The sequence below is a fragment of the Vombatus ursinus genome, unplaced genomic scaffold (genome assembly GCF_900497805.2).
Source record: "Vombatus ursinus unplaced genomic scaffold, bare-nosed wombat genome assembly UNPS02014810.1, whole genome shotgun sequence".
Taxonomy (NCBI): domain Eukaryota; kingdom Metazoa; phylum Chordata; class Mammalia; order Diprotodontia; family Vombatidae; genus Vombatus; species Vombatus ursinus.
Window position 1 is genome coordinate 11,346,115 of NW_020954588.1, and position 12,495 is coordinate 11,358,609.

The 12,495-nt window shown below is 38.0% G+C and overlaps 1 protein-coding gene across 2 annotated transcripts in view; it reads right to left on the reverse strand.

The window, feature by feature from the left end:
- PLOD2 (procollagen-lysine,2-oxoglutarate 5-dioxygenase 2) overlaps positions 1-12,495 on the reverse strand; it is a 101,017-nt gene that overhangs the window by 33,433 nt on the left and 55,089 nt on the right. For both annotated transcript variants that reach the window (XM_027876108.1, XM_027876107.1), the window contains exons 6-7: positions 10,769-10,832; positions 9,984-10,081 (exon numbers count right to left, since the gene is read on the reverse strand). In XM_027876108.1, coding sequence (XP_027731909.1) covers positions 9,984-10,081; positions 10,769-10,832 — 162 coding nt within the window. The remainder of the gene's footprint in view (positions 1-9,983; positions 10,082-10,768; positions 10,833-12,495) is intronic.

Below are 12,495 nucleotides of genomic sequence, written 5' to 3' on the forward strand. Positions count from 1 at the left end.
AATGGATTGCAAGTTCAGTGAGTCAGCAGTGTAATATGTCATCCAGAAAAGGCTAATGTATTCTTAAGCCACATTAAGAGGAGGATCAATTCCAGGAATACGGAGATGTTCAGTTTGTACTCTATCCAGTACTCTGCCCTTGTCAGACCTCATCGGCAGTAACGTGTTCAATTCTGGGCACCTTGGCTTAAAAAAAAAGGGGCATTGATAGGCAAGGGAGTATTCAGCAAAGGACCACCAGGATGGTAAGAAGTCTTGAGTTCCATACCAGGATTCATTGAAGAAACTAAGTCTGTTTAGCCCACTTCGGCTTAAAGTCAGGAAAACCAAAAGAACACCTTCCAGTAATTAGAACTGTCCCAACGTGGAATGGTTCATGAAGTCTTTGCCTTAGCTTCTTCAGATGTAAAATGTGAATAACAATAAATGTAAAACCTATCACTCAAGGTCAATATGAAGTCAATCTCAAAGGAGATAATATAAACAGAATACTTTATAAGCTTTAAATCACTATATAAAAGTCAACCATTATGCTTATATGTATGCATATATGCATACAAAACACATTCTTTATAGCTGCATATCCATATATAGGCATATTCATACATATGAATATCCAACTATATAACTGGATATTATTCTTTGGAAAGAAATATGACAGCAATGAATAATGCATTTCTCATTTCTGAAAGAACAAGGCCAATTCAAGAATTAGGCTCCTATGACAGATAAGAAATAAGCAGTCATGACATTCGTTAGTGAAATGTCCAGCTTTTAAAAAAAACTTTCCATCTACAGAACCACTCTGATGTCCTTTAAGTGAACCACTACAACAAAAAACGATATAATTTTCACTGCCAGATGTCAAAGTATACCTGACACCCACCACCCTTTCATTAAATAACACATTTTCCACAGCTAGGAAAAACTTACCCTATAAAGAAAAGCGGTATTTTTGTTAAAATCATGGTTTATGAGTTTTCTTGATAAATTCTATTTAGTGATGATTGAAACTTGGCCCCTGGAAAACTGCAAATATCACCCTTCATTAACCATTTTTGCTTTGCAAAATAACTTTGACAAGAAGTAAATGAAGTTAAAAAAAACCCTAAATTCAAGCAATACTTCGAGAACTTGCTTCAGACTTACAAATACAAACTCTGAGATAATTGTTTTACCCTAAATCCATCATGGGTCAATCTTTAATTTATATATTAAATTATAAAGGGCATCAGAACTCCTGTGATAATTTAATCATACTTCCAAGAAAATATTAGGGTCAAAGGCATTCACTTTATTTTTAAAAATACTTCACTTTAGAATAATTTGCTTTCTACCTGAGTTCAATCATCAAATGTTATTTAGATTAAAAATAATCTACAGCCTGGAACACTCCCTTTCCTGGATCTTTGATGTAATTCAAAAAATAGAATTTTTCCCCCAGTACAACATCTGTTTTCTCCATAAAAAGTTTCAGACAGCTATTCTGGCATTGAAATGACTAAGAACTGATCATGCAGTTAAACAGTGGGTCTGGACAATCCCATTCTACTCAGCAATGATGTTTTCATCCATCTTTCACAATCCCAAAGAATTTTCCAAATGTGATGTCACTTTCAATGGCAATCACACTTGGTCCACTGTATTCCATTCGGTTTAAGTCCCTTGCAAAACAAGTATGGAAGTCACATTCAAATTTCCAAGGTCCCCATGACCTGAACACTTTGCATTATTTGATGACATATGTATGAAATTAAAGTGCTTCTCTATTTTAATGTAAGTCAAATTAATTTTAAAAAAAAAAGTCTCCTGAAAATGTACCTCTCTCCCTTTTTTGCCTAGATGGGAGAATACAGGAGAATACAGGACACTATGAGTGTCTTGGTTGAGGTTTTGGTTTGTTTAGCTGAACTGACCCCCCCCCTTTTTTCTTTTTTCTTCTTTATTAAAAGGGATAATTCCCTAGGTAGGGAAATGAACACAATGTGAAAGGAATCAATAAAATATTTTAATTAAAATATGAATTTAATTAAAATATTTTCATTAAACATTTTAAATACTTTTATGACACTTTATTTGAGCAATTAGATTACTCACTGCACCGTTCTGTGCCTCAATTTCTGTATATGTCTGATAAGAATAATGACTGTCCCTAAATATCTCAAAAAGTTGCTGCTAAGGTATGTGTACTCTAACCTTGTCAGAATAAAAGAAATTGTAAAATCTGGGGAATTAGAATTACTAATAAATCATCCCACTGAGAGAGACAAATGTTTTATTTTCATTCAGGACTACACTTTTTTAAGCTGCTAATAACCAGCTCTTTTTTTTTAATGGTGATTTTTATTTATTTTTTTTGTTTTCAACATTTACTTCCACAAGATTTTGAGTTCCAAATTTTCACCCCATCTCGCCCCTCCCCCACCCCAAGATGGCATGCATTCTAAATACCTCTTCCCCTAGTCTGCCTTCCCTTCTGTCTCTTCCCCCCTTCTCTTATCCCCTTCCCCTTCAATTTTCCTGTAGGGTAGGATGGATTTCTGTACCCCATTTCCTGTATTTCTTATTTCCCAGTTGCACGTGAAAACATTTTTTTAAACATGTGTTTTTAAAACTTTGAGTTCCAAATTTTCTCCCTTGCTCCCTCCGCACCCACCCTCATTGATAAGGCAAGCAACTAAATATAGGTTATATATGTGCAGTTATGCAAAACACTTCCATAGTAGACATGTAGTGAAAAACTAACTCTATTTCCCTTCATCCTATCCTGCCCATCCATTTATTCTATTCTTTCTTTTGACCCTGTCCCTCCTCAGAAGTATTTGCTTCTGATTACTCCCTTTCCCAATCTGCCCCCCTCTCTGTCATTCCCCTACTCTCTTGTCCCCTTCCCCCCCTATTTTCCTGTAGGGTAAGACAGATTTCCACACCCAATTGAATGTGTATGTTATTCCCTCCTTAAGTCAAATCCTATGAGAATAAGATTCACTCATTCCCTCCCACCTTCCCCCATTTCCCCTCCACTATAAGAGCCTTTTCTTTTCTGTTTTTTTTTGTCAGTGGGATAATTTACCCCTTTCTACCTCTCCCTTTCTCCTTCTCCTAGTATATTCCTCTCTCACCCCTTAATTTTATTCTCCAGATATGACCCCTTCATTTTCAACTCACCCTGTGCCCCCTATCTATCTATCTATATCTATATATACATACATATAATTTTTTCCTCTCCAACTACCCTAATACTGACAAAGGTCTCATGAGTTACAAATATCATCTTTCCATGTGGGAATGTAAACAGTTCCACCTTAATAAGTCTCTTATGATTTTCTCTTTCCTGTTTACCTCTTCATGTTCCACTCAAGTCTTGTATTTGAAAATCAAATTTTCTATTCAACTCTGGTCTTTTCATCAAGAATGCTTGAAAGTCCTCTATTTCACTGAATGACCATTTTTTCCCCTGTAGGATTATACTCAGTTTTGCTGGGTAGGTGATTCTTGGTTGTAATCCTATCTCCTTTGCTCTCTGGAATATCATACTCCATACCCTCCAGACCCTTAATGTACAAGCTGCTAAATCTTGTATTATCCTGATTGTGTTTCCACAATACTTGAATTGTTTCCTTCTGGCTGCTTGCAATATCTTCTCCTTGACCTGGGAATTCTGGAATTTGGCTACAACATTCCTAGGAGTTTTCCTTTGGGGATCTCTTTCAGGAGGAGATCGGTGGATTCTTTCCATTTCTAGTTTACCCTCTGGTTCTAAAATATCTGGGCAGTTTTCCTTGATAATTTATTTAAAGATGATGTCTAGGCTCTCTTTTTGATCATGACTTTCAGATAGTCCAATAATTTTTAAGTTCTCTCTCCTGGATCTATTTTCCAGGTCAGTTGTTTTTCCAATGAGATATTTCACATTCTCTTTTATTTTTTCATTCCTTTGGATTAGTGTTACAGTGCCTTGATTTCTCAAATTGTTACTAGCTTCCAATTTCTCCATTCTAATTTTTTAGGAAGTATTTTCTTCAGTAAGCTTTTGGATTTCCTTTTCCATTTGGCCAGTTTTGCCTTTTAGGGCATTCTTCTCCTCATTGGCTTTTTGGACCTCTTTTGCCATTTGGGTTAGGCTATTTTTTAAGGTGTTATTTTCTCCTGTAATTTTTTGGGTCTCCTTCAGCATCACTCTCAGTTTTTCCTCTACTTCTCTTACTTGCTTCTCAAAATCCTTTTTGAGCTCTTCCATGGCCTGGGACCAATTCATATTTTTCTTGGAGGCTTTGGATGTAGGAGCTTTGGCTTCATTGTCTTCTTCTGGTTGTGTGTTTTGATCTTCTTTGTCACCAAAGATAATATAGTCTGACTCTTTTTGTGCTGCTTGCTCATGATTACTTGAGTTATAAGCTCTTTGTTAAGGTAAGAGTCCGTTTCCAGTATGGAGAATATACTGTCCCAAGCTTTGGGGGTTTTGTGCAGCTGTTTGCAGAGATACTTCTAGGGACCTGTAAATTTTCAGTTCTTCCAAGGTGCTATGATCAAGGGCAAGGTGTTTACTCCTTTCCTGGCCTGTACTCTGGTCTATGAGCACTCTTTTCTGTCCTGGAACTGTGAGGAGGGTTTCCTCTCCACAGCCACTACAAGCTCCACTATGCCAATCCTTCTCCTTGCCCCAGAACCGCCACCCAAAACTGTGACCCAGATCCAAGCACAGGCAAAGCAAGAGAATCCTGCACCAGCAGAGAGATCCCTGCAATACCCCTCTGATCAGCAACTCAATTCCCCCTCAGTCTGTGGGCCAGAAGCACAGGAGGCAGCTGCCACTCCGTGGCTGGAACCCCATTGTGCTTCTCTCTCAGCACTGTAGAAACAGACTTTTCCCACTGACCTTCTAAGTTGTCTTTGGCATTTGCGGGTTGAGAAGTCTAGAAACTGCCACAGTTGCCCTCAATTCAGTCCTCTGAGGCCTGCTCCAGGGTCTCTGGGGCCTGCATGCCCACACCAAACTGTGCTCCCCTCCCCACCTGGTGCGATATACCTTTCCATTCAACCATCCAGGCTGTCTTTGGCTGAAAATTTGTTTCACTCTGTCTTTTTGTGGGTTCTGCTGCTTTAGAATTTGTTTAGAGTCATTTTTATAGGTATTTGGAGGGATTTGGGGGAGAGCTCAAGCAAGTCACTGCTTTTACTCCACCATCTTGGCTTAAGAGTACAGTAAGCACTTTGGAAAGCTGCCTTAAGACTTTTAAACCACCTGCTAATTATGAGCTTTCTCGTAAAAATTGGGAAACTCACTTCAGTGAATTCGTGGATCATTTAACAGTCTGAATCTGTTGATACAATTCACTTAATATGCCTCATCAACATACATACTATTATTTCCAGGTGTTCTAACTCTTTGCACAGGTTACCCCCTACATCTGGTATGCATGCCCATCTCACCTCAACCTTTTAGAATCCTCAAGCCCTTCAAAGGAGAATTCAAGGGTCATCTCCTACATAAAGCCTTTCCCAATCCCCTAATCATTAGTACTCCCCCCCCTTTTAAAATTGCAGTTATCCACTAGTTGGGTCTCCATGGCATAAGTCTCTCCCCATTCCAGTCCTCCTATACTCAGGTATCAAAGGGATATTTCTAATGTGCGCATCTGACAATGTCACCTCCTTACTTAATAAACTCCAATGGCTCTCTAACACCTCCAGGATCAAACATAAAATCCTCTATTTAGCGTTCAAAACCCTTCACACCTTGCCCCCCCCACCAGTCTTCTTATATCTTATCCCTTCCCCCATACACACACATACTCTGATCTAACCATATTGAACTCTTTGTTACTCAAACAAGACACTCCAACTCTAGATTCTGGGCATTTTCATTGGTTGCTTCCCAAGCCTGGAATGCTATCCCATGTCATCTCTATCTCCTAGCTTCCCTGGCTTCCTTCAAGTACCAGCTAAAATATTACCTCGCCTATGAAACCTATCCTGATCCCTCTTAATTCTAATGCCTTCCCTGTGTTGATTATTTCCAATTAATCCTGTGTACATCTTGCTTAGATGGAGCTGTTTGCATGTTGCCTCCCCCATTCAATTTTGAGCTCCTTAAAAGCAAGGACTGTCTTTTACCTCTCTTTGGATAGTAGGTGCTTATTAAATGTTTACTATCTGAATGACTGACTGGCATTCATTTGGATAAAACTGTATTTACTTATCTCTACATGTGTTTCATCTCTTCAACAGAAAGTAAGCTCTCTGAGGGTCTGAATATTTTCATTTTTGTCTTTGTATTCTCAACACCTCCTAAAGTGCCTTACTATTATAGATGCTTAATATTATTTGTGTAATTGTTCTCAAGCTAAAAATTAGACATCTCTACATCCTCCCAGCTTGAAGCTCAATGATTTTAAACTTTTAGTAGTGATGAGCATTATTATACTATAATGCATCAGCAAGTAGCAACACATGGTGAATCAAGTAATCAATCAACAGGACTTTATCGATTGCTGTGCGGCATGCTGGATATGCAAGGATAAAGCAAAAAGAGTTTGACCCTCAAAGTACTTAGACTTTAATTGTGAGGACAAAAGATAAAACATCCAAAAAGTCTTAGTGCATTTTTAAGCATTTAAAAAAACACACTAAGACTTTGGGGTTGCCTCGTGAAGACCTACAAAGATAATTGAATGTTATCTTTTTAACCAGTCTGCTACTGAAAGGCATCATGGTATAGAGAACCTCTGACACCTTGGACAAGTCACCTATCCCTTCTTCCTCAACTGTTACATGAGAAGGCTGGTTTGGACTAGAAGATTTGCAAGGACCCTTTCACCTCTTGCTCTATAATCTTGCAACCAACTCCAATTAAATGCTTATAGTAGCTTCACCTAAGTCTGATTCCAGCACCTCGTCATGGCATGTGTGGAGGTGGCCCTGGCCCAGTCTTATCAAGTGCTATGCCAGTGAAGTGCAGGCTCTGGCAGGTTCCATCAGACTGGAAAGTCACCAAGCATGGTCCTGGAAACAGATGGAATCTGCTGAGACCAGCCTAGCTAAATACAGAGGAGCTCATTGCCAATAAGTGATGAAATATTTTGGCCCCGGCAACCTGTGAAACTATGGTGTAAGGATATCTGCTTGTAAGTTTAGTTTCAACTAATCAACTGAGTCATACACTAATACTAATAATAATAAACATTTACATAGAGCTTTAAGGTTTGTAAAGCTCTATACATCTTATCCCATCTGAGTTAAAAAAATTAGTTTGAAACCTCAAATATTAAGAACTCAAAACATACACCTGACAGGATACACAATTTTAGGAATCCAACAGATCTAAGTTAACACTTGTAACAAATTCAAGATTTTAGTCAGTCTCATTGCTGAAACGGCCTCTGAAATTTTTAAAGTGATATATAAATGTGAGTTGTTTGTTATTATTATTAATAGTAAGATTAATATTAAAGTGTCCTAGGCTTGAGAAGCATTACACATGTAGGCACAGCTGAACAGCTATGAGTAACATGGAAACTTCCTAGCACCCAGCTCATAAGAGAATGATACCAATCATGAAAGAGTAAAGACAGCAGCACCTGGATGTGAATCTGAGCCCCTTTGTAACTGGTCCCTGTGTAAAACTAATTTGTGCCTAGAGGAACAAATCATCATCTCATGATGAACAACTACAACCATATAATGATGTTTAATGGTAACAATCAACAAGCATTTATTAATTACATAATATATGCCAGGTACTATGCTAGGTGCTAAATGTATAAAGTCAAAACAAACAAACCAAAAATAAAAACAAAAACAATAGTCCCTGCCAATGAGGAACTTCTATTATATCTGGTGAGACAAGCATATGTATGCACACATATATATGTATGTATGTATATGTATGTAGGTGTATATATTGTTATATATGTGCATGCATTCATGTATAGGTAATACAAGCATGTCTATATGTATATACACATACATGTACACACACCTGTATGTGTACGTACATGTACATATACACACGTATACATGCGTGCATATGTACATGTGCATATGTGCACATGCGTGTCTATACATGTATAAATGCATTTGTATATGTATACAATAAACATAATTTGTTTGGGGGGAGAGACATTAATACCTGGGGCATTAGGAAAGGCCTCAGGCAGGTGATATTTGAGCTAAGCTTTGAAGGAAACTCAAGATTCTCAGAAGTTGAGGGGAGGAGGGAGGGTATTTCTGTCATGGAAGATAGTTTGTGCAAAGACAATGAGCCGGGAGATAGAAAGACAGTCACATCTGAAAGAACAGCAAGCATCCATTTTGGCTGGACCATACAATCAGTGTGAGGAGGTGAGTTATGCACACTAAACACAGAGCAGTGAGCTAGAGCCAGGTGTGAAGAGTTTTAACAACAGGAGCTTAGGAAATCGGGAATGGTTCACATGAGGGTTTGGGGAGCAGAAGAAACAGAACGGAATGACGTCTGTGTGCCTCAAGGAAGCAAGGCAAGGCTCAGTCACCAACAGTACCATGAGCTGATTCCACAGCTGACTATGGGACTCATACCTTTGCCCTTGACATCTCTAAAGTTATGGTGACTCTGGTTCCCTACTGAATGTAGTAGAGTAGGAGGCCATACAAGAAGAGGTCTTGGAGCTAACTTTGGTATTTGTAAACTTTTTATATACCATGTTTTAGAAATATAATTTTCGTTGGGGATAGGGATAGTAGGAGAGAGTGGTGTATATTCCTCTAGATCTATATTTGAATCAGTGTGAACTCCCAGGGTGGAAACACCCTTCACCAATGCAGACCAGCACCTCATTTGTAATTTTAGAGACTGCCAGAGGCACTAAAAGGTGAAGTAATTTACTTGTGAGCCCACGGCTACTATATATCAAAGGCTGAAGAATTTACCATCAGTTGGTAACTGACCTTGAGGCCGTGTTCATTCTCATTAAAAGCATTTGACAACATGACTGAAAACATCACGCTAAAAAAGTGTGGGACCAAGCCACAGCCTTGTTTCACTCCATTGGTGCCAAGCATTCAAACTCTACTGTAGAGAGCACAACTAAAATGGGCTGGCCAAGTTGTCCAAATGCCAAACAGAGCTTGCCTAAAAGACTATTTTATGGAGAACTCACACAGGGCAAAAGCTGACATGGTGGGCAGAAGTGGTAGAAGGACCCTCTCAAGGTTTCTCTTAAGAACTTTGGAATTGATTGGGTGATATGGGAGACACTGACATAGGACTGCCCAACATGGTGTGCCTTAATCAAAAAAGATGCTGCGCTCTATAAGCAAAGCAGAATTGAAGTAGCTCAAAAGAAACGCGAGATGTACAAATTTAGAGAATGCACCTCAAATGTTCACAAGGACTATCTGTGCCTGACCTGTGGTAGAGCACTCTGAGCTCATATTGGTCTGATCAATCACAATCAGACACACTGTAACTTGACTCTAACATAATGATGTCATTTTGGTCCTCTTTGAGAACAAAGAAAACAACCAACCAACCATACCTCAAAGGTAAAACTTGAACCCAGGGCTTTCTAGATACAAAGTTAGCCCTAATATTCACTGTACCATACTGCTTCTTACCATACAATTAGTATTGTGAATCAATCATTATCAAAATATAATTCTAGGTAAAGGCTATGGATGGGCCCATTAACATTTTTCAAAACTTTTTTGGACACTTCTTAAAATGGGAGTACTTACAGCCTGAGTGATAATAATTTACTTGTTATTTGAGAAAATACGAAATCACAATTTGACGTCAGGAAGCAGAAGCCCAGCATGGATGTAAATTAAGCAGGCATCACTGCGGCAAACACAAACAGGGGCCAAATGATTCTGTACCAGTAAAACTCAAGCCAGTCGGCTCCAGAGCATCCACAAACACAGGCTTTGTTCAATGGCATCGTATCAATCTCTAACCTACCAACCAGTCATGTTATACATACGCAAAAGTGACAGATACTCACTTTAGTTGGGCCATTTCCGTTAATTACCACTGGTAATGTTTCATAAAAAGTATTTTTCGCTCTAGCTTTTCCATTTTCAAATTTCAAAAGAACTTCATCTGAGGGAGGGAAGAAAGGTTTGAATGTATTAATAACTACAGACTAGGTTAGGTCTGGTTCTGTTCATTTATGTATTATTCCCTTGTGATTGATTCTGCAAGGCACTCGGGCAGGAATTCTCAAGCTTTTTGGTTTCCTTTGGCCATCTGCTGAATCTATTCTCAGAATGTTTTTAAATGCACAAGATAAAACACATAAGATTCCAAAGGAAACCAATATACTGATACAGTTTTCCAAAAAATTTTCAAAAACAAAGTTCAGGGATCTCAGGTTAACAACTCCTGAATGGTGGGATACAGGTAAAAAAAAAAAAAAAAAAACCAACAAAAAAAAAAACACCTCACTTATTAAACGACTGAAAGGAGTTAACATGACTCTAACTTAGCCTAATAAGCATCTTAACATTAAAGACAACATTTTTTTGTTCCCTTTTCTCTTTGATAGTCTGATGAAGCCTACGCTCCTCATTTTAGAGTAATGTTTTTAAATGATGCATTAAATAAAATAGATAGGATTACAAAAGAAACAATGAAATATAGTTATCAAAATATTTTCACAATCAAGTTTACAAATTTCAGATTAAGAATCTCTGTTCTTAACTAACTCTAAACTCATCACTTTCCTAAAAATAATGAAGAAAGTAGTAATGTGTTTATACTCATTCAATAGCTAATTCATCAGCATACCAACAGCTCCATTGAGGGTCTGAAAAATCCGGCACTTGTGATCCAAAGTAATATTAAGAGCTTCCTAAGAATGGAAATAATAAACATATTTTAACAGATAATAACATTGTTGATGCTATCACATTAGCTTTATAAAACACATTTCTTTTAAGGAACAAATCAGATAATTGAGCTTCAGAAGGTCAATATAATACTTGGCAAAATTTGAGTAAAGAAGCTAGTTATTAGCAAAGTCACTCATTGAAGTTAATAAGTAGTAGAGTTCTCATGATTTCTACCCATTCTACTAGTTTTTCAGCAAAACTCTGTTTCTATGACACTTTTCTTTTGTGAGGAAGAGGCATCCTGGAGCTTTGATTTCAGTAGTGGAGGGAACTTCTGCCGTGGAAACTCCATCTCCCAATACAGAGCAACAAATCCATCTCCTCTTTCACCTACAGTCTTCATGCTGCCCAGGACACTGTGAGGTTAAGTGACTTCTCTGTGGCCATAGACTTAGTCTGATAGAGACATAGTCATGTGGAAAGACTGGGCACATCCACAGAAATAAAATATGTTAAAAATTTGGCAAAACTTCAAAATGCTATATAAATGCTAGCAGAGATGGATTTAACCAGGCAGGGCTTCCTTTCTAGCTTTCTGTTCACTCTACTATTCTGTCTCTTGCAGCATACAAATACATAGGTATCTATGTTTTAGCTAAATGTACATATTTTGATTCAAAATTTAATAATGATGTATACTAATCACAAATTATAGTGAGGTAGATAATGCAAGTATTATTTTCCCTGCTTTCTTCCTTCTTTAAGAGGTGAGGAATTGGGGACAAAAAAAAGTGAAAAAACCCTTAAATCAACTGTACAAACATAGGATAGGAGAGATAAAGCTAATTACCAGTTCATATGAAAAAGCCATTGGGTTTTAGTGGGCTACATACTCAAACTGTCACAAAACAAAAAAAAAGATATGGGCTACAATAATCAAGGAGCAGTAATGAGATCTTTCTGCTCCCACTGGAGCCTTCCCTAGTTCGAACAAATACAATATTCACTTCTGGATACCATGATTTCAGAAAAGCACTGACAAAGTATGTCATATCTAGAGAAGGGTGTTGAGGGTAGTGAAAGGACTGGAAATTCTAGTGTACACACTGATGGAAAGTGAAGGTGTTTAATGTGCACCTAGAAGTCTTCTAGGGACATGATGACAATCTTGAACTATGTTAAGGACTATCATGTGAAAGAACAATTAGACTTGTTTGGCTTGGCCCAGAGAGTAGAACTAGAGCTAAGAGTGGAAATTACAGGGACACACATTTTGGCTCTATATGAGGAAAAACTGTCTTAACAGTTAAGAGCTGTCCGGAAGTGGAAGAGCACCATTTGGCTGGTTCCAAAGGTGACACAATGGAGAACCATTTGTGAAAGATGTTGTGAAGAGAATTTCTCCTTGAATATGGACTAAATTTGACATCCCTCTGACATCCCTGCCGACTTTGGGCTTCTATAACATTCAAAGCTATTGAATAACACCAATAGGATCACACAACTAGTAAATGGTGGACCTGGGGCCTAGACCTCTTGCCACTAGACCATGCTATCCTTCATGAAAACAGGTCCATCACTTTTAATTACTTGCCTTCTTGCTAATCCGTAACTCATTTCTTATTAAATACATTTGCAGTGACAGAATACTTTTGAATTATTTCCTAAGGAAGGTTAGTCACC